The 26,371-nt window shown below is 38.3% G+C and overlaps 1 protein-coding gene across 13 annotated transcripts in view; it reads left to right on the forward strand.

Annotated features, from left to right (window-relative positions):
* Positions 1 to 354: 354 nt before the first annotated feature.
* Positions 355 to 26,371, forward strand: part of KIF21A (kinesin family member 21A) — a 151,401-nt gene continuing 125,384 nt past the window's right edge. For 5 of the 13 annotated variants that reach the window (XM_040488435.1, XM_040488432.1, XM_040488434.1 and 2 more), the window contains exon 1: positions 359 to 784. In XM_040488435.1, coding sequence (XP_040344369.1) covers positions 741 to 784 — 44 coding nt within the window. In that variant the 5' untranslated portion in view covers positions 359 to 740. Of the gene's footprint in view, positions 785 to 26,371 lie in introns of all 13 variants that reach the window. The other 8 variants (XM_040488429.1, XM_040488430.1, XM_040488431.1 and 5 more) reach the window with 4 other exon arrangements.

Raw genomic sequence — 26,371 nt, forward strand, 5'->3', positions numbered from 1 at the left:
ACAATAAGCCTAAGGGTGGAAACAAAGCGGCCCCAGGGTGGCAGCTGACCGATTCCCGGCGCTGCGCTCGTGCTCCAAGCTCAGACTTTTAGCAAAGGCGCAGGGCGAGCACCCGCTGCTGCGTTCTCCCAGAAGAGCCTAAAAGGGCGCACGGGCTCGTCGCCCTCGGGCGTGGGCAGCCCGCGGCCGGCATCCCTCCCCCGCGCGCCTCCCTGCCCAGCAGCGCCAGGCAGTGCCCGCCGAGGGCAGGGCGGGGCGCAGGCCGGGGGAGGGCGAGCTGGGGCCGGGCCGTGCGGCCGCCGCTGACGCAGTGCGGGGCCGGAGCCCTGAGTGCCCAGGCGGGCGTGGAGCGTTTTAGCCCGGCCGCCCGCAGGCCGCGTCCCCACCGGAGGGGGCAGGGCGCACTTACCGGCCGTCAGGAAGCCGCGGGCGGCCTGCTGGCTCCGCCGCCGCCGCCGCCGCGCTCGCCTTTCAAGCGCGCCTCGTCCCCGCCCCAGATCCTGGGGGGTGAACGGGGGAGAAGGGGCGGGCGTCCGCCAGTCGCGAATCACCTCCTCCTCCTCCTGCCTCAGCGCCGCCGCCACCTTTCCATTCAGTCGCCCAACATGGCTGGAGCGCGGCGGAGGTGAGCCGGTCGCCCCCTGCCGCTCCAGTCTGCGAAGCCCGAGCGCCGCGGCTCCGGCGGTGCGTCGGCTCTGCGGTGCAGAGGCCCAGGGGCCCTGCTGTCGCCGGCCGCCAGCATGTGGGGCGCCCCGGACGAGAGCTCGGTGCGGGTGGCTGTCAGGTGAGGACCGACGCGGCGGCGGCGGGAGGGCTGCGGGTTGGCGGGCTGAGGGCGCGGCGAGGACGCGCTCTCGTCCAGGGCAGCCGTGGCCGCGGTGCCGAGACCTGAGGGGGCGGTCTGGCGGGAGGCCGGCGTTTGGGTAAACTGAGGCTACGTATCCCCGCCGGCAGGGCGCGCGCGGGGAGACCCTGCAGCCCCCGCGCCGGCGGCCTTTGCAGGTAGCGGGCGGCTGCGCGACGCCGGGTCCCCGGGGCGCCCAGACCGCGCGGGGGTGGAAGCCGTCGCCGCCCGCCCCGGCCGGTCCCGCACCAGGGGAACAACCGCCTCAGGTGGGGCCGCCTTGGGCGACGGCCTGGCCGGCTTCGCCCGGAGGAGCTGCCTCGGGGCTGGGCTGCGGTGTTCTTTTTATTATTTAGAGAATGTCTGTCCTACGTGTACGTGCAACTCCGGCCTTCTGAGGCTGGAGACAAAGCATCAGACTGACAGCGCTTCCGACGCAGGGTTCTAGATGCCCGAGCAGATGGAAGTCTCGTCAAGCATCACGGAGACACGCGTAGCACAAGCGTGTGGGTGTAGGAGACACATATGGCTGGCCTGTTTGGCGTTGGAATGGGAATTCTCTGTAAGAATTACATTTCTTGGTGTCAGGCCTGTAGAGGGAAGAAAACTCTTCAGCAAGTGGAATACATGGGTGACTGGGTGTAACAGCCTGACGTTAGGCAGGGTGGATACAACACAGCATTATACACACCTGGGTGTGAGCTTTGAAATACCAGATACATCAAAATTGTATTTTGGTCAACGACAGATGCACGAGTATCGAATATAATTTAGACTGTTTTGATACATATCAAGAGGCAGAGCTCTGACAGTTGCTCACGGAAAATTGCAACATCATCACTGAAATATTAATGAAGCATTCATGGTAGAATAAGTGCGTTGCTTTCACAGCTCTCTGATGGTCTAATGTGAATCCACTTCTCTTTATACTTTGAGGGATTATAAAAATTTTTAAACTTTGAGGATTAAAAAAATTTTCCTCGGAAAATTATTGAAACAAAATCTGCCATTCATGGAGCCTTTCTGGAAAGTTATTTTAAAAATGCTGTCATGTCAGCATTATTATTTTAGTGGCAAATCTTGGTTAGGCATAGAAATGGCAGCTTTATACACTTTGTGTCTTTAATCAATTTACAGAATAACATGTATTTTATTTTATTTTATTTTATTTTATTTTATTTTATTTAAGTTATCTCTACACCCAACATGGGGCTCACACTCATGACCCCGTAGATCAAGTGTCATGCTCTTCCAACTGAGCCAGCCAGGAGCCTGAGAATAACATGAATTTTAAAGATTTTTTTTTTTTTCTCTTACAGATCAGGAAATGATCACCCATGGAGGTGACAGTTTTATGACTGTTTAGAATCACCTGTTTTAAAGCTTTTGGAGTTTTAATTTGGCATTTTTGGTTATTCTGGGACTACTTATCCAATTGTTGGATTAGTTTATTTCTCCTAAATACTGCTGCTACCTCTCTTTTGGCCTTTTAATACTCATTAATGACTGTACCATGGCAGAAACCCAATAAAAGGCAGTTTTGTTAGCAGAGCTGGTCGAAGAGGTGAAGAAGGAGCATAAAATAGTAATGAAAACAGAAAATTAGGGTGTAAGAGAAACCATTTTTAGAGATTTAAGGTTTTGTCTGAATTCTCTAAAATATCATAGGGCGGGTTATTTGCCATGCTATTAAATCTGCCGCTTGCACTGGAGGTGAGCAGTCACGGGTGACCCTAAAACACAGTTGACAGATAAATAATTTGTATTTGATTTTGGTATGTATGTTTGCACCTTTTAAGTGGTAAGCATGGGTCTGTTTGGGAAAGGTTTATAAAAATGTTAACAACTTGGTAAGCTGCATTGTGAAGGTCCTTTTTTTCTTTTTTCCATTAAAAACACTGAATAGATCCACTCTCTAAACTTATTTTGCATAGGGTAAAAATAACTTATGTTTTTATAGCACTTTGGTATTTATAAAGTGCTTGGAGACATATATTTTCATTTACAGCAAATATTTGTTGAATGCATATCCTTATCTCTGATTATCCTGATTCTGAGCTAAAAACAGGAATAATTCTTGGACACATACCATGTGCTAGGGTCAGTGCTGTTAAGATGTTTTATATCATGTAAAATTTCATTTATTTGCCATAACAGTCTTTGATTTAGGTTCTGTTATTATGACCATTTTACAGATGAGGCACAGAAAGATTAAGAAACCTGCTTAAACTAGTAGCTACTGATGGAACCAGCATTCCAAGCCAGACAGCTTGTCTCTACAGCCCAAATTCTTAGCCATTAAACCCATATAGGTGAAAGGCAAGAACATACTTCACAAAGCTTTATTTAGCTTGAGGTCGGTTGCCTTTTTTGGGTTCTAGTTCAATTACAAATGAGTGGCTTTGACAAGTTATGCATACCTTGATATTGCTGGAAAAGATAAAACTCAAAAAGAGAGGACCTGAACTTAGTTAAAATATTTCCCCAGATTGTCTTTAATCTTTCCAGTGTCCTCCAATCCTACCCTAGTTTGTGACAGACTTCAGCAGCAGGATAAGTAAATCAACACACAGACAAAAATCAACAGACATTTGACCTGCTTTTCCTCTTCAATGAATAATGTAATAACAGGTATAGGAGACTGACTCTACTGTGAAATGCAGAAAGTGTCCTAGAGGTTCTTGTGTTTTGTTAGAGGAAGAGACTTATCAGTATGTTAAAGCTGATGACTGTATTTTAAGATTTCTCATAGTAAGTGCAAGGGTCCTATAAAAATTTGGGGAAAGGAAATGCAAAAGAAAGTTTCTTATTTAGGGAGAATATTTTTTATTCAATTTCTGAAAATGGCTTTTACCTTCTGAGGTATTTTGCAGGGTATCTTTCATTGTGGTGGATATAGATTCAGATTACAGCCCTACTATTCAACCCATGTAGCTTTTGAGCACTTGAATCATGAGTAATGCTACTCAGGAACTAAATTTATCATTTTCTTAAAATTAAAGAAAAAAATTATCTGAGAGAGAGAGAGCGCATGTGGGCATGCACATGCAATCGGGGGAGGGGCAGAGAGAGGAAAGAGAGAATCCAGAGCAGGCTCTGCATTGCCAGTCTGGAGCCTGATGTGGAGTTCGAACTCACAAACCAGATCATAACCTGAGCCGAAGTCGGATGCTTAAACCAACTGAGACACCCAAGGCACCCCATTTTTAAACTTAAAAAAATTGGTCCTTGATTTAGTTTTTGGGTAACTTTTGAATATTCTTTTTTTTTAATGTTTTAATTTATTTTTGAGAGGAAGACAGGTGTGAACAAGGGAGGGGAGAGACACAGAATCCAAAGCAGGCTCCACAGAATCTGAGCTGTTGGCTCTGAGCTGTCAGCACAGAGCCTGATATGGGGCTTGAACCCACGAATTGTGAGATCATGACCTGAACTTAAGTGAGATGCCCAACTGACTGAGCCATCCAGGCCCCCCTTGAATATTCTTGAAACAACTTGGTTATATGGATCTACTTTTTTAACTTTAAGTTTGTATAATTTAAATACTTACAAAATATTTCTGGTAAAAATTTAGTGTCATAATGACATATGGTATAAGTATAATATATACACTGGATTTAAAAGATTTAGTAAGAGGGACGCCTGGGTGGCGCAGTCGGTTAAGCGTCCGACTTCAGCCAGGTCACGATCTCGCGGTCCGTGAGTTCGAGCCCCGCGTCGGGCTCTGGGCTGATGGCTCAGAGCCTGGAGCCTGTTTCCGATTCTGTGTCTCCCTCTCTCTCTGCCCCTCCCCCGTTCATGCTCTGTCTCTCTCTGTCCCATAAATTAAAAAAAAAAAAAAAAAAAAAAGTTCCTTTAAAAAAATAAATAAATAAATAAAAGATTTAGTAAGAAAAAATGAATGCAAATATGTCAATAATCTTTGATTACATATTAAAATTATATTTTGATATATTGAGTTTTTAAAATTCATTAATTTTAAATTTAATTAAATTTAAATTTAATTTTAAAATTAATTAATTTATTAAAATTAATTTAATTAATTTATAAAATTATTTATTAATCTGTCAGCACAGAGCTCTATATGGGGCTTGAACTCACCAACCGTGAGACCATGACCTGAGCCAAGATCAAGAGTCCGATGCTTAACCAACTCAGCTGCCCAGGTGCCCCAATATATTGAGTTAAATAAAATATTATTAAAATTAATTTCACCCTGGGTTGCCTGGTGGCTCAGTTGGTTAAGTGTTCGAGTTCGGCTCAGGTTCTGATCATGTAGTTTGTGAGTTTGAGCCCAATTGGGCTCTCTGCCGTTAGCACAGTGCTTGCTTTGGATCCTCTGTTCCCATCTCTCTCCACCCCCTGCCCCTCAAAAATAAATAGACATTAAAAAAAAAAGAATTAATTTTATTTATTTATTTTTCCTTTTAAAAAATGTGGCTCCTAGAAAATTTAAAATTAAATAAATGTTGTGCTCGCTTTAGCAGCACATATACTAAAATTAAGTAAATGTTGCTCATATTAAATTTCTATTGGAGCCGTGACTGAGTGACGCAGTTGGTTAAGCATCTGACTTTGGCTCAGATCATGATCTCACAGTTCAAATGTTCGAGCCCTGCATTGGGCTCTGTGCTGACAGCTCAGAGCCTGGAGCCTGCTTCAGATTCTGTGTTTCCCTTTCTCTCTCCCCCTCCCCCACTCAGGCTCTGTCTCTCTGTCTCTCTCTCTCTCTCTGTCTCTCTCTCTCTCTCTCTCTCTCAAAAATAAATAAACACTAAACCATTAAAAAAAATTTCTATTGAATAGTACTGCTCTATAATTTAAAAAATGTGAAAGAAGTACAGGATAAAACTAGGGTACATCAATATATAGAAATAAATCATAGCCACCCCATCATAGACTAACCATACCCTTAGATCAAGAAATTCCATAATAACTAAGGTGTCTTTTTTAGATAGACACACACACATACACACACACACACACACACACTAATTTTAATGTAAAATTACCGCCCCCCCCCCCCCCCCCCCCCGCCAGGGTACATAGGTGTGGAAAGATACTGATTATGGACTCAGTATGGTAGCCGAAGTCTTAGAAAATGTGGTAAATTAAATGGATGGCTTAGGTAGATGTCATCAACAAAAATGAGCAACAAAGTGTAATATATATTCTATTCTTAATATCTAAGTATACTGATTTGAATCAGTTAAGTCAAAATGATAAGATCAATTCAACATTTTGAATTCTAAATTTAAGACTATCAGATGATGTGCCTTTTTCCCTTCCCTGTCTATGAATGCTAATTTAGCAGATTTGAAACTTTTTTCCTTTTCAAGAACTTTAGTTTGCAAAATATGTCAAGGGTTGGACAAAAATAGAGATACAGAGAAGACCATTGTGTTTTTGTGTCATTGTCTCTATGGTTGTGAGTTAAAATGTCTTTGTTTGGCTTTGGCAGAGAGCTGTACCTATTCTTGACAGTCAGTTTGGATTAGTTTGTAATGTACTCTAATTGGGTTTCAATTTGCTGTGTTTTTACCTTACTAAAGCAATTTTAAGAAGTGGCATTACTCAGCAGGCTTATGATTGGTTGGTTGCACAGTTAAAAGCTCAGTTTTAGGTCTGTGAGTGGCACTGATTTCCAATGTGACCTCTCTGCACTTTTCTTTTTCCACATGCTGAGGTGGCAATGTAAAGGTATTAAGAATTCTAAGAACTTTGCACATGCAGTGTATTAAATATGTGATTTTGTTGTTGGTGGTTAAACTGTTGGCTCTATATTGACAGGAAGGAAGTATTTTAACATTTCAAACTTGACTTTCCTAATAATATGTTTACTTTGGGTACTCTTTGTTATTGAACAGAAAACATTTAGTCTTTTCTGGTCACTTTTTCCCATTCTGGTTATAATGAAAATGTACGATATTTTACTTAATCTACATTAAAACTCTATCATGTAATCTGTACAGATACCCTTTTCCCTGTTTTACAGATGAAAAAATGAGATGAAAAAAGGCACTGGGTGACCTTTTCAAGGTTTCTTAGCTATTAAATATTTTTGTTTGTTTTAATTGAGAAATAATTGACACATATATTAGTTTCAGGTATACAGCATAATGATTAGGGGCACCTGGGTGGCTCAGTTGGTTAAGCATCTGACTCTTTGTTTTGGCTCAGGTCATAATCTCACAGTTTGGTTCGTGAGTTTGAACCCCACATCTGGCTCCTCGCTGACAGTGGGAAGCCTGCTTGGGATTCTCTGTCCCTCTATCTCCCTTCCCCTGCTTGCTCTTTCTGTCTCCCTCAAAATACATAAATAAATTTAAAAAATTAAAAAAACACATAATGATTCAATATCATTGCAATCACATTGCAAAGTGGTCAGCACTATAGCACTATACGTCTAGTTAAAGTCTCTTATTTCTTTTTTTTTTTAATTTTTTAATGTTTTATTTATTTTTGAGACAGAGAGAGACAGAGCATGAGCAGGGGAGGGACAGAAAGAGAGGGAGACACAGAATCCAAAGCAGGCTCCAGGCTCCGAGCGGTCAGCACAGAGCCTGACGCGGGGCTCGAACTCATGAACTGCAAGATCATGACCTGAGCCGAAGTCGGATGCTTAACCGACTGAGCCACTCAGGCGCCCCTAAAGTCTCTTATTTCTGTTCTTAAACGTTTTTCCAAATGTTTTCAAAACATTTCATCTACTAACTTCAAGGTAATAAAGATCTTTCAAGCTGAAATGCTTATATACATGTGAGGTACATTATTCCAAATAACTTAATATTTAGAAAATATAGAAGTAGATAAATGAGGCTTTTAGAAATATTTATTTTATGGAAATAGATGATTTTCTGGTGTTTGATCATTTGTTTATTCCTTTCTTCATGTAACAAGTGTTTATTAAGTGCCTACTATGTGTTGGGCACTTTTTTTTTTAGATCTTATTTTTAAGTAATCTCTACACCCAATGTGGGCCTTGAATTTACAACACTGAGATCAAGAGTTGCTTGCCCCACCACCTGAGCCAGGCAGGTGCCCCGTGCTGAATACTTTTCTAATTCGGGGGATATGCAGACCATATGACATACTTGGTCCCTGATTTTACATCCCTAACAGTACAAGTCTCTTTAAAAGCACAAAATATGTTGGAACTAACACAAAATGTAATCAACGGTGTGAACTAGAAAGAAAGACAATTGTTGCAGCTTAGTTTTTATTTCTCCTTTATTTTTCATTTTTATTTTTTAAGGATTTTATTTTTTTAAAGTAATCTCTACACCCAATGTGGGGCTTGAACTTACAACCCCAAGATCAATAGTCACATGCTCTACCAAGTGAGCCAGCTGGGAGCCCCTCCACTTTATTTTTTTAATAGCATTTTTTAGTTACTGCATTCATTAAAAACAGTGATTTAAAAAATGAAAGGTGTGCCCTGATTCCAAAGGTATTTCATATGAAAGGTGAACTTCAAAGCCTATGCATTAGGGAGATTTTTATTTATATCATGTTCTACTTGATAAAATATGCATGCCCCACTTTGTATGTGTCTTTGTATGTCTTTGTAGTTGGATTAGGAAGTAAGGGAAATGAAAGAAAGGAGACCAAAGAGCTAGTAGATGATGTGAGTTGAAAGTCAGTGAAATTATTTTATTTACAAATATGAGTTGGTATTATTTCTTCAGATAGGGTTTATTCAATTTATGAAGTATGGTAGACATGTTTGTTGTTTGGAACTCCATGAAAGTTCAAGTTTCATGTCTAATTATTGCTACCCTTTGAGCTCATACCATCATACCTGCTAATTGGTTAATATTTTGGTGCATAATTATGGGGTAGAGAATGATGCACTAGAAATTCCAGTTTCGTGAAACCATGAAAGCAGAAATTATCTTGGCAGTTAATTTCATAATCTTCCCAATCTTCCAATTCTCATCAATTTCTCTTCAAAGATGTGACTCTGATTTACAAATGGTTATTTTTTGTCAACATTAGACATGACCTTCATCTCAGCTTCAGATTAGGAAGGAAAACACAAAAATGAAAAGGGATGTCAGATAATAGAAAGTATTTGTATATGGTATATCATTAGAATAAGTTTATTCAAAATGAAACAAATATGTTTGTTATTTTCAACACTTCTCTCTGGGAAGCGGATTTGTGAATTCTGTCTTTCAGCTTGGTTTCCCAGTGGATTAACTATTAATCTTCTCAGAGTGTTAAAATAGTTTTCCTGTAGCTCAAGCTTTATTTGAAGTAAATGACAGCCAAGCCAAAGAGACAATGGTTGTGACACTGTATGGTCATTATGAGATCCTTCTGAATGTTTAAGAATTGTATTTGAAGTTCCTTTATCCTTTGTTTTTTGAAATTATTAGACATTTATATATGGAAGATAATTTGTAGTATGTCTATGATTATTGAAAAAAATAGATTTTAAAATTGAAAGGGCGTAAAAGGACTAGCTGGTTGAGGCCCCTTCTTTACAATGGTTTAGACAATAGAGGCCCAGAGAAGTTGAGAAAATTGCGTGAGGTACCACAGCCTCTCAACTGTTCTGTTTATTAGTTTTGTAGATTTTCTAGATCTTTATGTTTTTGTGGCAGACATGTTAGAAATAGATTAAGTTTATATCTTAAAAACTACAGTTTTAATCCCTTAAGCACTCCTTATAAAAGTTCACTTGACATTTAGATGAGTTCCCCCATTCTTAGTGCCCATTATTTTTGCTTTATGATGGCCTCAATTCTAGAAAACTAGAACAAGTGTTTCTAAAAAGGACCTGTGAAAGGCAGAAACAGAGGGACTCCTGGAATAGAAATTCTGGTCTATATTTTGGGGTTCCTGGCATATTCACATGTGAAGAAATGCCAGAACTGGGTTATTAAAATAATATGGACTGTCTTCAACATTCATAGGTAGCACATTAATGCTTTAATTACAACCACCAAAGGATAAGTGTGTATAGTCTAATTTGGAAATAATGTTCAACATGGAAATAGGATTTTGTGAATGCTAGGCACATAGCCTTCTCCCCCTTCCCTCTCCTTGGTTCTTAAAACTTTTTTTTCTTTTTACTCCAACATACTTAAGGATTATAGCACATTCCAGTAATAATGGCAGACTCACTATGAGCAAGATGGTTGGAGGGTGGCATAGGGTAGAGGTAGGGTTGGATCATGTGGGGGGGTGAGATGTATTTATTGGAACCTGGAAGTGGAAATGGAACTAGAAATCTGAGTGGTTTAAAAAGACCCCCTTTTGAGTATTACTTTACTTGATAGGTGGTTCTTAAGCTTTTAAGTAATATCTCATCCCTTCCCCTCTTTATTTTAGAAGGAAATAAAGGATACAAATCATTTGGACCATAATGGAGGCCTATCATTCAACAGATGTCTTAAGTCCCACCTCTACATGAAATCTTTCTACACTCCCATGCATAGAAATTTCTGCCTTTTTTTTAATGTTTATTTATTTTGAGACACAGAGAGAGAGCACGAGTTGGGTAGAGTCAGAGAGAGAGGGAGAGAATCCCAAGCAGGCTACACTCTGTCAATACAGACCCTGATGTAGGGCTCCATCTCATAAACCGTGAGATTGTGACCTGAGCCAAAATCAAGAGTCAGATGCTCAGCTGACCCACCCAGGTGCCCTGGCCATAAATCCTCTTTATATGAGTCTTCTCTCTTTCCCTCTAAAATTGCCATGAGAGAGATATACACCATGTAATTTTCACTGTTGAGCATTGAAATGTTCCCCAAACTCGCAGGATATTTAATGCTTTTTAAAAGAAAGTGCTAATGTATTGATAGTATCATTATAATGGAACATTTGAAGGACATTGCGGTTATTGTAATGAAACAAACAGATATCTACATTTCTAGATTGGAGTGAAGGTCTTTCAGGATTTAACCCCATGGTCAGGCTACTTAGGTGACTATTCACCCTTGTCAGTGTCTTCAGTAAGAGCAGGGAACTAAGGAAATTGTTCACACTTGATTGTGCCCCACCATCAGCCCAAGCAGGGGCTAAATCAGGGACAGCTCAAGGTTTAGTCCCTACTCTTTGGATCTCTTAGTATGTAGTAAAATATTAGTTTTTGAGATTGAATTTGACATTATTCTCAACTTCGAGGAGCTGTGTCTGTCACTTAGCATTATGATATTGTAGTTTTCTGAATATGATGAAGGACATATTTTGTCACAGTAGTTATTTGTATTCTTTTACACAGTTACATAGTCATTTTGGAGTTGTTTTAAATGAGAGACTTTCAGCAATCAGGAACAATAAACCTTGGAGAGGGTCAAGCTGTAGTTAATAATTAGGATGTGGTATGTTGATCACATGGTGTAATGAGGCATAGGCCATCTCTACTCTCAATTGTATTCTTTGTAATCTTATTTACTTTTTAGATCAAAATTCATTTTTTATTATATAATTATTAAATGTCCACTGTATACTGGAATCATGTAAGTTGGAGACAAGGTAATATAATAGAATGAACATGGGTTGGTTAGGACGTGTTTTGGTCTGGACCCTAACCAGGGACAAATTTGGCTTTTAGTCAGTAGTTATGTACCTATCTAAGTGGACTTGAAAAAGGATCAAAAGAGCCAGTCATGTGAAAGCATTTGGAAAATGGTTTTTACACAACAGAGGCAGGAATATTATTAGAGATGAGTCTGATATAGCCAATGATGGGCATGTTGGTTATATTCTAAACTCTAGCAATTGGATTAGTCATTCCCTAATGTGTAAAGTGCTTTATATGTGTTTGTATCTGTTCTTTTGTTTTTTGAGTGTGTCTGTGACTTGCACCACTATGAATGGTCCAAAAATGTATATAAATACTTGCAAAATCCTTTCCTTGTCCAATCTTCTAGTTTCATTTTGTTTTCAATATGTGCATCACATACCATCCTTCTCTGTCTTACCAAATTCCTTCTTTTATAGTTTAGTAAAATCCACCATTTTTATTCTTTCTTTTCTCTTCCCACACAGACTTTCAGTTGGTATGGTTTTGAGTATTTTGTAGTTACTGCTGAGATTGACAATAGTATTGAGTTACATTTTCCACTAGTTATTTAACCTAATATAAGAGGATGGTGACTAAATTGGTTAATAAAAATGTGAATTTTCATTTTGAAATGGCTTGCACTAGATTTTTGAAAATGTTATTAATGTTTTCCTTGCTTCCTCGTATGAATGTAGGCAACAGCGCACTAAACCAGACTACGGATTAAAGGGTGCTAAAAAGGGTAAACTAAGTAAAAAGACCAGAAATAATAATAACACAAAATTTAAAAAATTTACATTTTCTCTTAAATTTTGGCACCTAGAGCTAATGGGGTAACGTACTTGCAGTATTCATTGATAGAGCTATATGAAGACTTAGCTAAAAACATTTTAAAGAATACTGTTACATAGAAGCAGGAAATAGATCTTGCAAGCCTAGTCTAGTGATCTTAAAATCAGCTTTTCATTTTGTAAGTTATGTTTATTTGACTTTTCTCCCTTATTGTTTTCTTCTTTTGTTTTAAAGTTTATTTATTTTTTTTACTAACCTCTACACCCAATGTGGGACTCAAATTTATAACCCAGAAATCAAGAGTCACATGTTCCTCCGACTGAGCCAGCCAGGTGCCCAATTTTTTTCTGTTATTGAAATAATATAATCACATTAGAAAAACCATCTAGGAAAAGATGAAAAAAAAAATCAATCACAGTTCACCACCCTGATCTAATTACTGTCAATCAGGATTTTGGTATATTTCTTTTTAGTCTGTTTCTGTGGATATACTTTTATAGCCTGAAGTTTACCATTTTAGAGTATAGCATAAGAATTTTTACATGTCCTTATATCAAAGAAGGGCATTTTGAGTAACATGTTTAAGTATCATCTACTGTATTTTAGTGTTTAATATATATTAAATTCCATATATAAAACAGTAATTTAATTGACAGGCTTTTGTTGTCTAATAAGGATGTTAATTTCATTTTTTCTAAGAGTTGGCTCTGCTTTATGATTCCTGGTAATGTTTTCATTTCTACTGATAAGCATAGACTGTACAAATGACCATTTTCTGGAATTGAAGGGGAAGGGTAGTGCTGCCCATCCACAACATATGGTTAAATGTTGTGGCATTGAGGATGCTTTTTAGGAAAAGATATCTTGATTTATAACTTTAATTTTTCAGCTATATCTACAGCAAGATATAATGTATTAGGGTAATACAGATATTCATTGAACACATTGGTCTAAGCTACTGATGGTTAATCAAACACAGGTCCATAACCATTCCATGTTTCTTGAAAAGTAGTACATTTCTAAAGTACTTATTTTGCTTTTGTTCACCTCAGTTTAACACAAAACACTTGCTTGAGCAGCCTGTTGGTCACCTAGTCTGCATCTGTCCTGCTCTAAAATGGAACTTGTCAACTGCTGATTAAACATGAGATTACAGATTTCATTCTTGGTTATTTGGCCTGCCATTTAAGGTTCTTTAATCCAAATGTGACATCTGTGACATTTTCAAGTATCAGTTTAGGCGATACAATATGATACTTTTGAATTTTAGTTTGCCAACTTGCCCTTAGATTGGCAACAAATTCCATCTGTCCTTGATTATATTCTTATCTTTAGTTGCTTAAGTGTAATTGGACCTTCTGTTACCTTTGTAGCAGATTCAATTCTTGTCTCTGAGTATAGGGTTTCTTTAGTCATCTTTGGTTCTTAATTTTGTATTAACTTGGTATAGCCAGTCATAATTTTATTTATCTTGTGTATATGTTCTATGAGTGCAGCTTTTCCACATAGAGTAAGTCAAAGACTTCTGATGATTTTGCACTTTTAAGTTTGAGTACATTTTGACATCAATTCTGTTGTCTCATTTTATGTTTCAACAGTAGGGTTCTACCTCATTCTATTTAAAAATAGACATAAAGAAATGATGTGTTTTTGAGTACTGTGGGTATTGGTGATCTGTAAGTTCAGTTGACTTCAGTATAATGCTAATAAGGCCAAGATTATGAGTTTTATCCCTGGATGGACTTGTGTGCTTTGCTGCTTTTTAATGTAAACTTTACTATGACAACAAATACTGCTGTTCAGAAGCAGCAACTGGTGAGCATGAATCAGTACAAATCGGTTAACATTGATGAGAATTATTTAACCATGTTCCAGAATTTTCATCCCCCTTATTAGGTCATTATGAGTGAAAATATTTTTATATTTTCAAATAAATATAGGAGCTCAATAAATATTGTTATAGTCAAAGTCTACACAGGCTTAATAAGAGAAAATAGCACTTACATGTTTGCTGTGAAAATTAAATAAGAACATGTATATAAAACCCTTATACTACTGGCACTTAGTAAATAAATGTTTTATAAAGAGTAGACACTACTGTTATTTTCGTTATAATTTCTCTGCTTAGTACCTCTGAGTTTCTGGGTCTGTCCTAAATAAAGCCACAAGTAAATCAGAGCAGTGTTGTTTGCCCCACCTTAGTCTGAAATTTGTTTTGCTGCTCCAATCTTATATGCTGTGCTTTTAGGGTCATAGCTTTCCCTGTAACCTATTTTATTTGTCCAGACCTGACTTCTGTCTTGGCTTCCTGATTTGTATCCCTTTTCCTATATCTTGAATCCAAATTTGCTTAAGTGAAATTATTGAAAGCCTTCTTGTCCTCTTTTTTTCAAGTGAAGTTTCCTTTAACTCAGGTGGGCTTACTTGATTCTACTTGCATATACACGCTGACACTGATCAAGCCTGGGTTACTTCTGGCCCTTAACTTCACTTTCATGTCATCCAGGCTGGTTGTCCAATTTTCTCTCTTACCCCATGCCAGCCTGGTGCCCAGGTATTTTTTGAGACAGACTTCACTTGAGATCAAGAAGCTGTGATTTTGTCATAGAATTGACATGAAACACACACACACACACACACACACACACACACACACTCCTCAAAACATAAAATCCACTGAGGAGTTGATGAATCTGGCTAATGTGGTATAAAATATATTAATGTTAATAGACAAAATAGATATTTATTTTTTTGTGATTAAAATTTTTTTTAATGTTTATTTTTGAGGCAGAGAGAGAGAGAGAGAGAGAGAGAGAGAGAGAGAGAGACAGAGCACGAGTAGGGGAGGGGCAGAGAGAGAGGGAGACACAGATTCCGAAGCAGGCTCCAGACTCTGAGCTGTCAGCACAAAGCCCGATGCAGGGCTTGAACTCACCAATGGTGAGATCATGACCTGAGCCTAAGTCGGTTGCACAGCCGACTGAGTGACCCACGTACCCCAGATATTTATTTCTTAACATCAGCTGATGAAAATATTGCCAACCTGTCTGTATGACATTTTGGTTAAAAAACTTATATGAATTTGTCAAATATATGAAATTTTGAGTCCTCATCTGTGGCTTTATTGTCATTTTGTAGTGGAAAATTTTGTTCACCCCTAAACTGTACCTACCTATGCATTAATATGAAAATGGTTCTGTTCTATCGCTGTGGCCATATAATATATGCATAATGACAGCTTAGCATCTCAATTTTTGTTTGTTTATTTATTTGCAGAGAGAGAGAATGAGCAGGGAGGAGTGGAGAGAGAGGGAGAGAATCCCAAGCAGGCTCCATGCTGTCCACGTGGAGCCTGATGTGGGGCTCAAACTCACGAACTGTGAGACCATGACCTGAGCTGAAGTCTGACACTTAACCAGCTGAGCCATCCAGGTGCCCCAGCATCTCAATTCTGATGAAGCAGCCCATAGACTGTGTGTTGGGCTAGGCCAGATCAATGGTATACACTGTAATTGCTTAGTACAGGACTGGCATATCTAGGTCAATTGGCCAGTGCTGTTTCTCACAGCAGCTTCACTGAAGTGAGATGGGATGGGAAGAAGAATGTGTGAAAGGGATCAAGGGAACTGTTTCTTGAAATCAGGTAGCCATTGTGGTTCTCAGTAACCCTGCACTCTCAATTAAAAGCATCATGGTTCTTTTAATGGTTCTTTTAACCAGTGCCCTGTCTTATCCCAATATCCGTCAAGGATCTGCCAAAAACCACTTGATATCTCTTTTTCTAGCTTCATATTCCTTATTAATTTTGTCTTTTCCCTTCACTCCAAGCCTGCCTTAATTTTATTTTCCTTTGGGGCATGGCTTATTAAAAACAGCATGGATTTTAGCGTCACAAAGATTTAAGTTCTAAATTTTAGGACAGCCACCTAAGCTTTATGAATCTTGGTTTTCTCATCTATAAAATGGAGTTAATACCTACCTTATAGGTTGTTAAGATTATATGAGTGTTATTATTTTTTTATATTATTTTTTTTTAATGTTTATTATTTTGAGAGAGAGAGGTAGAGCACAAGCAGGGGGAGGGGCAGAGAGAGAGGGAGACACAGAATCCAAAGCAGGCTCTAGGCTCTGAGCTGTAAACACAGAGCCCGATGCTGGGCTCAAACCCACAGACTGCAAGACCATGACCTGAGCTGAAGTTGGATGCTTAACCAATAGCCACCCAGGCACCCCAAGATTATATGAATGTTATAAATGCCTTGCATTTAGAAGTGTTTAGGAGATGTTAGATTCTCTTTTCTCTTATAGTTTTCCCTTTCTCCTTCTTCCTCCTCTTCCTACCACCTCTGTTTTTCTCTCTCCATCTATCCCCATCTCTATAAATTTCTGTTTTCCTCTTCTAGGTAGGACTTGTAGTGACTAACCACAGTTTCTTTTCTAATCACCTCAAGACAGGTATAATTTCATTGGTGGGCTCTTGTTTATAAAACTCCACCTTCATCTTGGTTTCTCTATCTATGAAATAGAGATAATAAGAGTACTAATCTCATAGGGTTGGTATGGGAATAAATTGGCATGTTTATAAAGTACTCAGAATAATGCTTGGCATATAGCAGGTCTCAGTAAGTGTTAGTTGTAGTCATTAACTTGCAAAAATTTATTTCTTGAACAGTGATGTTTTCAAGTCATTTATTATGTGTGTCTCTAAAGATAAAGAGAAGAGGTGATGGGGGATAGATATAGGGAGAGGTTGTAACTTCCAATTATAAGATAAATAAGGTCTAGGGATCTAATGTATAACATAGTGACTGTAGTTGATAAAACTATATTGTATAGTTGAAATTTGCTAAGAGTAGAACTTGAAAGTTCTCATCGGGGGAAAAAAAAGCAAATATGTGTGGTGATGAATGTGTCAATTAACTTGATGGGGGAATCCTTTGAAGTGTACTCATACATCAAATCATCACAATGTACACTTTATATATCTTACACTTTTACTTGTCAGTTGTATCCCAGTAAAGCTGAATAAAAAGGATGATAATAGTGTGTTTATATTAGATGATATTGACCTTGATATTACCAGTAGAAGTTAACAGCATTGTTTTTACATGATAAAATGGATGTCTTAATTTGTCTTTATGAAACGTTGAGTTGTGAAAGTCAAGGCTGAGATAATTATGCTTTCTTGACGAGGTTGAATAAAATATTTTTAGAAAATCTTTGTCCTTTGTTGGTATGTACACTAATGGAATGACATTCCTTTCTTGTTTATGTTTAAGGACATGGGGATACTGATTGATTTCCAAGTGCTTACCTGGCAAGGTGAGCTGACTGACATGTTAATCCTTAAACCTCTTAAATACATCTCTTGGCATATCATTAACCCAGGCACAATTCTACTTATACTGACAGTACTTACTAAGACCCCAAAAATGATCCAACACTCATATACACACTTATGTATAAGCTCTAAGAAAACATCTATTTCCATGTCTAACGTGAAATAATTGAAAGATTTGATTGAGGCAACAGAATTCCTTTGCTAATTAAACATTTTTTGATTAAGTTTTTTATTTTTATAGTTTATATTATGAGACCAATCATTTTGCATATTTTTAAATTTAATAACCATGATTAAATAAGAAAAAATAAATTTGTGACTCTTTTTAAGACCTTACACAATAATTAGACTTTTCTTGTTTATACAATGTTAGCTGCTTAAACTTTCGTAGTTTTGTTTGCATTAAAAAACAAGTTTTTGAGTGATAATGGCATGAACAGAGTTTGAAACTTAAACAATCCTGAAAACAAACTTTACTTTTTAAAGTTTAGAAAAACAAACTTGATTGAACTGGTAAAATAAATACCTTTTTGTGTCCTTTACAAATAGATGTACTGTGAAATGAAACAGTGTGGTGATAGATGAACTTAGAAAATATGTGGTAGAAAGTAAGTGGGATGTTGAAGATGACTAAGACAGCCCATTTGCTGTCTTTGACAAGCATAATCCTCCAAATATTAGCTATTAAAATAACGATCATAGAGTTAGGAATAGAATAATATAACTGAGAATGAATATTCTCCAAAATCATCAGATTCCGAACCCTCATACTATAAAAACAGACACTTATATATTTGAGTTTATTTCTGTACATTCGGATGAGATACATGCTATTTACCTGAAAAAAGAATGCAATAACAGGAATTTCTGTTTCCGAAAGCAGTCCTCCTTTGTGCTTTTTTTTGTACTACCAAATATGTTTATTTGCACATTACATAATTTCCCTTTTATGATTGAATCTTTTAAAATGAACTTTGGTGATGAAAGTAATACTTTTGGACTTTGAATTCAGCTCTTTTCTGTTCCACTGACTCACTCTGAGGTGGCAGTGTGTAAAAGTAACCCTGTGGAAAAATAACATGACACTTCTCTATGACTCAGTCCCTCTACATGTATATAGTGAATTATACTTCTGCTGAGTACATTATAGCTTCTATGTAAAGTGCCATTAAAAGTGTAAAGCCGGGGCGCCTGGGTGGCGCAGTCGGTTAAGTGTCCGAGTTCAGCCAGGTCACGATCTCGCGGTCCGTGAGTTCGAGCCCCGCGTTGGGCTCTGGGCTGATGGCTCGGAGCCTGGAGCCTGTTTCCGAATCTGTGTCTCCCTCTCTCTCTGCCCCTCCCCTGTTCATGCTCTGTCTCTCTCTGTCCCAAAAATAAATAAAAAACGTTGAAGAAAAAAAAAAAGTGTAAAGCCAAAACTATTGCTCCAAGCTTGTTTTAAGTACAGCAGAAGTTATTTAAATGTATTTTGATATCTAAAATGGAGGAAAATGGGGTGCCTGGGTGGCTCAGTCGGTTAAGCGTCCGACTTCATCTCAGGTCACGATCTTGCGGTCCGTGGGTTCGAGCCTCGCGTCCGGCTCTGGGCTGATGGCTCAGAGCCTGGAGCCTGCTTCTGATTCTGTGTCTCCCTCTCTCTCTGACCCTCCCCCATTCATGCTCTGTCTCTCTCTGTCTCAAAAATAAATAAACGTTAAAAAAAATTAAAATGGAGGAAAATGAATTTGTGAAGATGGTAAGTAGCTACCATCACTGATCATTCCAATTTAGTTTGGCTCATATCAGTTCAATATATTTCAATTTATTTCAGTCCCAGTTATTAGTTGTTGAGTCCCACTAAAATCGAGTGCAGTGCAAACACTTTGCTTGGCCCTGGGAAATCCAAGATGAATTGGAGGGGTTTTGCCCTTGAGGAACTCAGTCCAGTTAGGAGAGTCTCACGTGTCCCTATCAGATCTGATGGCTCTCTCATTAAACATGCGAAAAAGAAGTGTGAACACATTATGTGCAAGTTATTGGAGTATTTTACCTCAGTAGCCATTGTGATTACAGAAAAAGGACAGAAAAATGACTCCTTATTTTCCAAAATAGTAATGTAAGCTCTTCAATCTTCTAATCCTTTTTTTTTTTTTTTTGAGAGAGGATGTGAGTGAGTGAGGGGCAGAGAGGGAGAGAGAGAGCCCCATGCAGGCTCTGCGCTGTCAGCGTGGAGCCTGAGCTCACCCAAAGCAGGGCTTGAATTCATGAACCATGAGATCGTGACCAGGGCTGAAGTCAGATGCTTAACTGACTGAGCCACCCAGACACCCCTCCAATCTTCTAATTTTTAACATAGCTCTATTGGTTTATTTGCTTTTTTTTCTTTTCCTCTGTGCTTATTTTCTCTAATATTTCCTAATTGTCATACTAATTCCTTTAAAAAAAAATCCCTCTCCATAAATTTTTCCTAGTTTCTGCAGTCATTATTTGCAACTGCCTCTCCACACATAAAAGTACATGACTATACACGCATGCATGCATGTTCACACATATACACATATCTTTTCCCACACAGTTAGTTAATAACTAATCCATTCAGAGAGGCCAACTTGGATCTAAGTGAGGCAGGAGGCTTCTATGGAAAGTGCCCTAAAATACTCCATTTCTGAGTATAGTTTGAATAAGATTTTAAATCTCTTAGTTGGTTATGTGTGTATCTTTTCCTTGTGTGTCCGCTCCATTAATCCTGGTGTTCTGTGGGTAATAGGCTGTGTTTTTTCCTAGGAGACTGATGATCTGTTTTATCTTTCAAGATCCAAAACCTGAAGCACTTTGAATATTTAATATTGGTGGAATTATAGACTTCTAGATGTCCTTGGCAACTCCATTTGTTATTATCCAATCTTCTGTTAGATACACCTTTCATACTAGCTAGCTCTTGTTATAAGGAAGTGGCAGAGATGATTTCCTAGGAGAATGGACTGTGACATTAAGAGACTTGATCGAACCTGATTCCTTTCCTAGTTTTTTTAACCTTGAGTGAATTGTTAAAACTAGCTGCTCTCAATTTCCTCATTTGTACAAGATCTTGATACTATATACCTCACAGAATTTTTCTCTTCTAAGGGTACCTTTACTGACTAATCCTACCATATTCACATATGTAGCTATAACTTATGGTGTATGATAGATTGCTTTGTAAATAGTTGTATTTAGTGTCTTGGGTTTATATTGTTTTTTCTTTCCTCCTGAATGGGTATTTAATTATTTAAGAGCAAAGATAGACTTTTATTTATTTTTTTGTCCTCTGTGAAGTGCTTAATACATCAGTATGAATGTCAGATGTGGTTCTTAACATCAGAGGAAAAACATAGCATAGTCTTGATTATTCTTATGGAATCTTTAAGTCAGTTTGTCAAAAAATATTTGATTGCCATTGAGGCTGCAGGAGGGTGCTCTGGGTGTGGAGGATATATAGATCCTTCTCGAGTTACGATGGGGTTACCTTCTGATAAACCCATCATAAGTTGAAAATATCATTAAGTTGAAAATGCATTGAATATACCTAATTTGCCAAACATCTTAGCTTAGCCTCAAATATGTTAAACATGCGCAGAAGACTTACATTCGCCTATAGTTGGGTAAAAGCATCTAACACAAGGCCTGTTTTGTAATAAAGTGTTGAATATCTCCTGTGATTTATTGAAAGTGAAAAACAGAATGGTTGTAAGCATATCGGTTGTTTGCCTTTCTTGTTGTGGCTCTCTGGGAGTTGCAGCTCACTACAGCTGCCCAGCATCATGAGAGAGTATCATGCTGGTATTGCTAGCCCAGGAAAAGATCAAAATTCAAAATTCAAAGTACAGTTTCTCCTGAATGTGTATCACTTTTGCAACATTGAGAAGTTGAAAAATTTTAAGTCAAACCAACATTGGGTGAGGATAGAGACAATAAACATAAAAAAATAATTTCAGATGTTGATAAGTACTATACAGAATATGGAACAGTATGCTTAAGAGTAATTGGCTTTGTCTGGGAGGAAACATTTGAGTTGAGGTCTGAATACTGAGATGTGAGCTATGAGGATGATCTAAAAGAACATTCTAAGCAAAGGCCAGTGCAAAAGCCTTGAAAAATAAGCTGGCATGTTAGTGGAATGGGAAGAAGAACAGCATAGTCAGATATAGCTAATAAAAGAGGATGGAGATGTAACTGAGAGGTAGGCAGGAGCCAGATCATTTAGGGCCTTGGAGTCTAAAATGGAAATTTTGGGCTTTCATTTTAGTTGGGAAGGCGATAGATAACTTTCAGTAGAGATATGACATGATCTGATTTACCTTTTAGAAAGAAAAGTGGTTGCTACGGAGAGGGTGAACTATGTTATAAGAGAGTTAAAAATGCAAGCGGGAGACCAGTAAGAAAGCTGTTAATGTGTTACAGGAAAGAGATAGAGGTGACTTGGACTAAACAGTAGCAGGACAGATGGTGAATAGCAGATATGGGGTGTATTTTGGAGATAGAGCTGTTAGGAATTGTGGATAAAGGGTGTGATGAAAAGACAAGAATTAAGTAGATTTTCAGGTTTGAAGCTTTGAGGAAAAATTGATTTTGGAGAAAGTAGTTCTACTTTGGTTGCTATTATGCTTATCAGACATCCTAATAAAGATGTCAGGTAGGCTATTATAAAAGTATGGCTCACAAGGTAGATGTCTGGGCTGAAGATAAACTTTTAAAGGCAATAGTGTTTAAATGGTTGAAACATGGGACTGGATGAGGTCACCTATGAAGAGAAAGAAATTTGGAGAACACTTGTGGGGAAAAAGCCCTGGAGACTTTAAAATTTAGAGGTCAATAAGAGAAAAAGATCTAGTCAAGGAGATTGGAGACAAGTAGTCAGTGAGGTTAGAAAAAGCAGGGAGAAGTATGTTGTACTAGAAGTTGGGCAACTGTTTCAAATGTTGCTGGGAAGTCAAGTAAGATGTGAGCAAAGAGGGACCGTTGGCTTTGTAAGAGGTAGGTTATTGGTGATCCATAGGGTCTGTTCCAGTGGATTGCTTGGTTGGAGCAGGATGTGAGATGAGGAAGCAGACACCCTGGAATTAGTAATACTTTCGGAAGATGTTGATGTGAATGGGAGCAAAGAAATGAAGCAGAGAAGGATAAGGTTAAGGGAGGATTATTTTAATGGGTGATGATGAGCAATGCTTATGCCTGAAAATCATCCAGGAGAGGAAGGAATTGATAGTGAAAGAAAGAGAGGAGATATTTGTAGGAGTGAAGCCCTTGAGAAGGAGACTGAGGATGAGATTGGAGAGAGAAAGTGAAAAGAGTGGCCTAGATAGAATCCGGGACACTTTGACTTTAGTTGTCCTTTAGCAAGAGGAAAAGCAGAATTTGCAGATATAGATGCATGTAGTGAATATAAAGATGCGGTAGTTCTTTTCTGACTGCATTCCGGCCCCCCCCCCCCCCGAAATGAGAATGGTTTTAAAGAGCTCAAAGAACTGTCACTTAAGGGATTTGAAGTTGCCAAGAATGCTGATAGAAGTAGTGGTGAAGTGGATACTGTAGACTGTAAGTGAGAATAATGAATGAGGCAGTGTGACAAGGACAGCAATAAGGGATGTTGAAGGGTGGTAAGTTTTGATGACATGTGCTTTAAAGAAGATGGGATCTTTGGAAGAGGAAGGAGAGACAGGTTGGAAATTACGCTAGAGAGCAAGAAGAAAACTCACCTGCAGGCAACAACCTATATGTGGTGTGAAAGGAAAAATTAGCCTTACTTGAGGGCATATCAGTGAAAGCCACATCCTCAGGGGATGGGTAGGTGAGGTTTTTTTTAGGTTGAAGGCATAGGTGAATTTTCAAGTCTAAATAAATGAACTTTTAAACACTGTGGTAGAAGCAAATGTTCTAACTTCTAAACACATATTAACTCACATAATACTCACAATAATCCTATAATATAGGCACTATTATCAGTTGCACTTTATAAAAAAGGAAATTGAGCAATTTGCTTAGGGTCACACAGCTATAAGTGACAGGACTGGATTCGAATTCAAGAAAACTTGGTTCTAGCCAGTGTTCCAGATAAAACCACTTGTCTATATTGCTGCTGCTGGACCATGATTTTCAACACACAGTTGAGGTGTGTTCAGGAACAAAGTGAGAGACACAATGGGGCCAAATTAGAGGCTATATAGAATGTTGAATGAACATATATTTTTTTTCCTTTTTAAAGGTTTATTTATTTTTGCATGTGCATGAGTGGTGAAAGGGACTCAGAGAGAGAGAGAGAGAGAGAGAGAGAGAGAGAGAGAGAGAGAGAGAGAGAATAGCCTGATGCGGGGCTCCATTTCACATATGTGAGATCATGACCCAAGCAGAAATCAGAAGTTGAATGCTTAACTGACTGAGCCACCCAGGTGCCCCTTGAATGAATATTTTTGTTTTGAAAGACAATCTGGGAAATTTAGACTTCTGATGGTGACTTTAGAGTTTGATGAGCTTTTTCTATATCTTAGAGCATCTTGAAGATTTTAGATAGCTGATTTTGCTGTGGTTTAGAGATGTTTTGCTAACTAAGAGAAAGTGAGTAATGAAAATTTTGAGTTATCTGGTGACACCACCGAGAGGAGATAGAAGGGTAATTGCTGAGCTATATTCTGGGAGCATTGGCCTGCCATGTTACGGTCTTGTAGAGAGCTTGAGTGAACATTATATTGACTAGGTTGTCTTTCCGGCCCTGAAATTCAAGCATTTTTGTAGTTCTTGTCATTTAAAATCATTAAGGCAACTTCTTTTGGCTACAAAATTTGGAACAATATTATTGACACTAAAAAAAATGATAGAATTTGACTTTTATTGTAATAGTAAAAAAAAAAATCATATTTTGTCACCAAGGCTACTTGCAGAATTTTGAGCAGTTTATTTTTTCTGATTGTAAAAGTGTTATCTATTCATTTTAGAAAATTTGTAAGAATTTTACCACCCTGAGAAATGAAAACATTTTATTTCTGTCTCTTGTATTTTAACATAATCTCATTCTTCATGTAATAAAATAAATTATTGATTCAGTTTTCTATCATATTTTATTTCACTTCACATTTTTCATTTCATGAATGTTTCCCTAGGTTATTAAGTTATCCTTTTCAAATCTGATTCTGAAAGACTGTGTGTAACTGATTTCTTGAGTGGCTGCTTAGTGCTTTTTGGAGAGCTCTCTTGGCTTTTACTAGCTGGCTCTTATGCCCTCAGATTCTTTGTAGAGCCTCCTGAGGGCAGTCTTCTTGCTAATGGGGTTGCATTCTGTGCCTGACATTTTGGGAATGCTCTAGCTCTTTTCTTACTCTCCTTGTATGTTTCTAGTCTGTGACAGTGAATGTCTGTTTGTCCTGGTGGTAGTCAATAGTCATTTGCAAAATTTCTATGAAATGGCTGATTGTCTGGCCACTCTCTTTTTTGTCTACTTGGGCAATGAGAAATGCCATGTATCTGTGACTTGTTAACAGCGAAAGTGCAACTTGCTTGCTCAGTTATTGCCCTCTAACTTTTTTTTTTAACTTCCTGTCTTCAGACTTTTCAGGTGTAAATATATATAACTGGAATTCAGAGGACATGCATCAGATTTTCCCAGAAACTCTCTCACTTTGCTCTGGGTGGACACTCTGAGATGGGACTGTGCTCTCTAACATAGACATTTTGAGATGTGACAGTCTGCATTCTGCAGAAATGAAATGCCACAGTTGCATTCTTTTAACTCCTTAGTCTCTGTAAATAAACAAATCCTTGGACTGTGTCCTCACTTGACTTGATAGAGGATAGACATTTTACTTCCCTATACTGTAGAGAGGAAATGAGAAAACAGTGTTCTCTCTGCTTAGGGATTCTTAAAGTATTTCCACCATGAATCTTTTTGCCTTATCATATATAGCCTGAAGATGAGTGGTAAGGACTGATAGTTGAAGGACCAGTTTGGTCACCTGTTGGTAAATGCTGTGGGGATGTGGTTAGAAACTTTTCTTGAGGTTTGTAGTTGAAATTATGAGATAACAAGAAAAGTCCAATCCCTTATCTTTTTTTTTAACTGCTAGTATTTTACTATATGAGTTAGTAGTTCAAGCAACTTCATAGTAAATATTGCTGGTCAATATGGCTCCTTCATAGAGGAGCTCCAATCAATCTCCAAGGGAGTGGCAAAAAAAGAGGGACTGTTTATGCTATAGGAATGGAAAGTAGAAGACCTGGGGTTCAGCCCTGCTTCCACCAGTAACTGGATGAGTTACATCAGGCAAATCATGTATTTTCTCATGACCTTATCTTTAAAATGCGAGAGACTAAAAGATTTCCAAGATTCCTTCGGGCTCTGAAACTGATGAACCAGTTTCCAAGGCATTCTTTCTGTTAGAACCACAGCACTCTAGGAACTTGTCAACAGATTACCCATGGAAATGGAACTTTTGGAATAGAGTCAGTACCATATTATCCCATCCCATCCCACCCCATCCCATCCCATCCCATTCATTTATTTTTTCATCAACTTATTCATTTAACAAATACTACTCTATATACTTATATGAACCCAGACATTGCACCAATTTCATATATGAAGTAGATAATGTACCTTTTTTTACTAAAGAGGGGAAAACAATCACAGTTTGAGAAACTGTACTTAAGCAAATAACAGATAAAATAATAGATGTAGATTCTAAATGTAGTTTCTGGCACAGTAGTTGCTGAACAAATATTAAGAGCAGTTAAACCAGTTAAACATATCCTGGGGGCTTCACTAATTATGCCATATTATTGCTAAATTCTTGGTGATTTGTGGGTCTCTTAGTGCATTATTAATATAATGTAATTATGTAACATCATTATCATCATATACATCATATAC

The sequence above is a fragment of the Herpailurus yagouaroundi genome, unplaced genomic scaffold (assembly GCF_014898765.1).
Source record: "Herpailurus yagouaroundi ecotype Mexico unplaced genomic scaffold, PumYag 166, whole genome shotgun sequence".
In the NCBI taxonomy this organism is placed as follows: domain Eukaryota; kingdom Metazoa; phylum Chordata; class Mammalia; order Carnivora; family Felidae; genus Herpailurus; species Herpailurus yagouaroundi.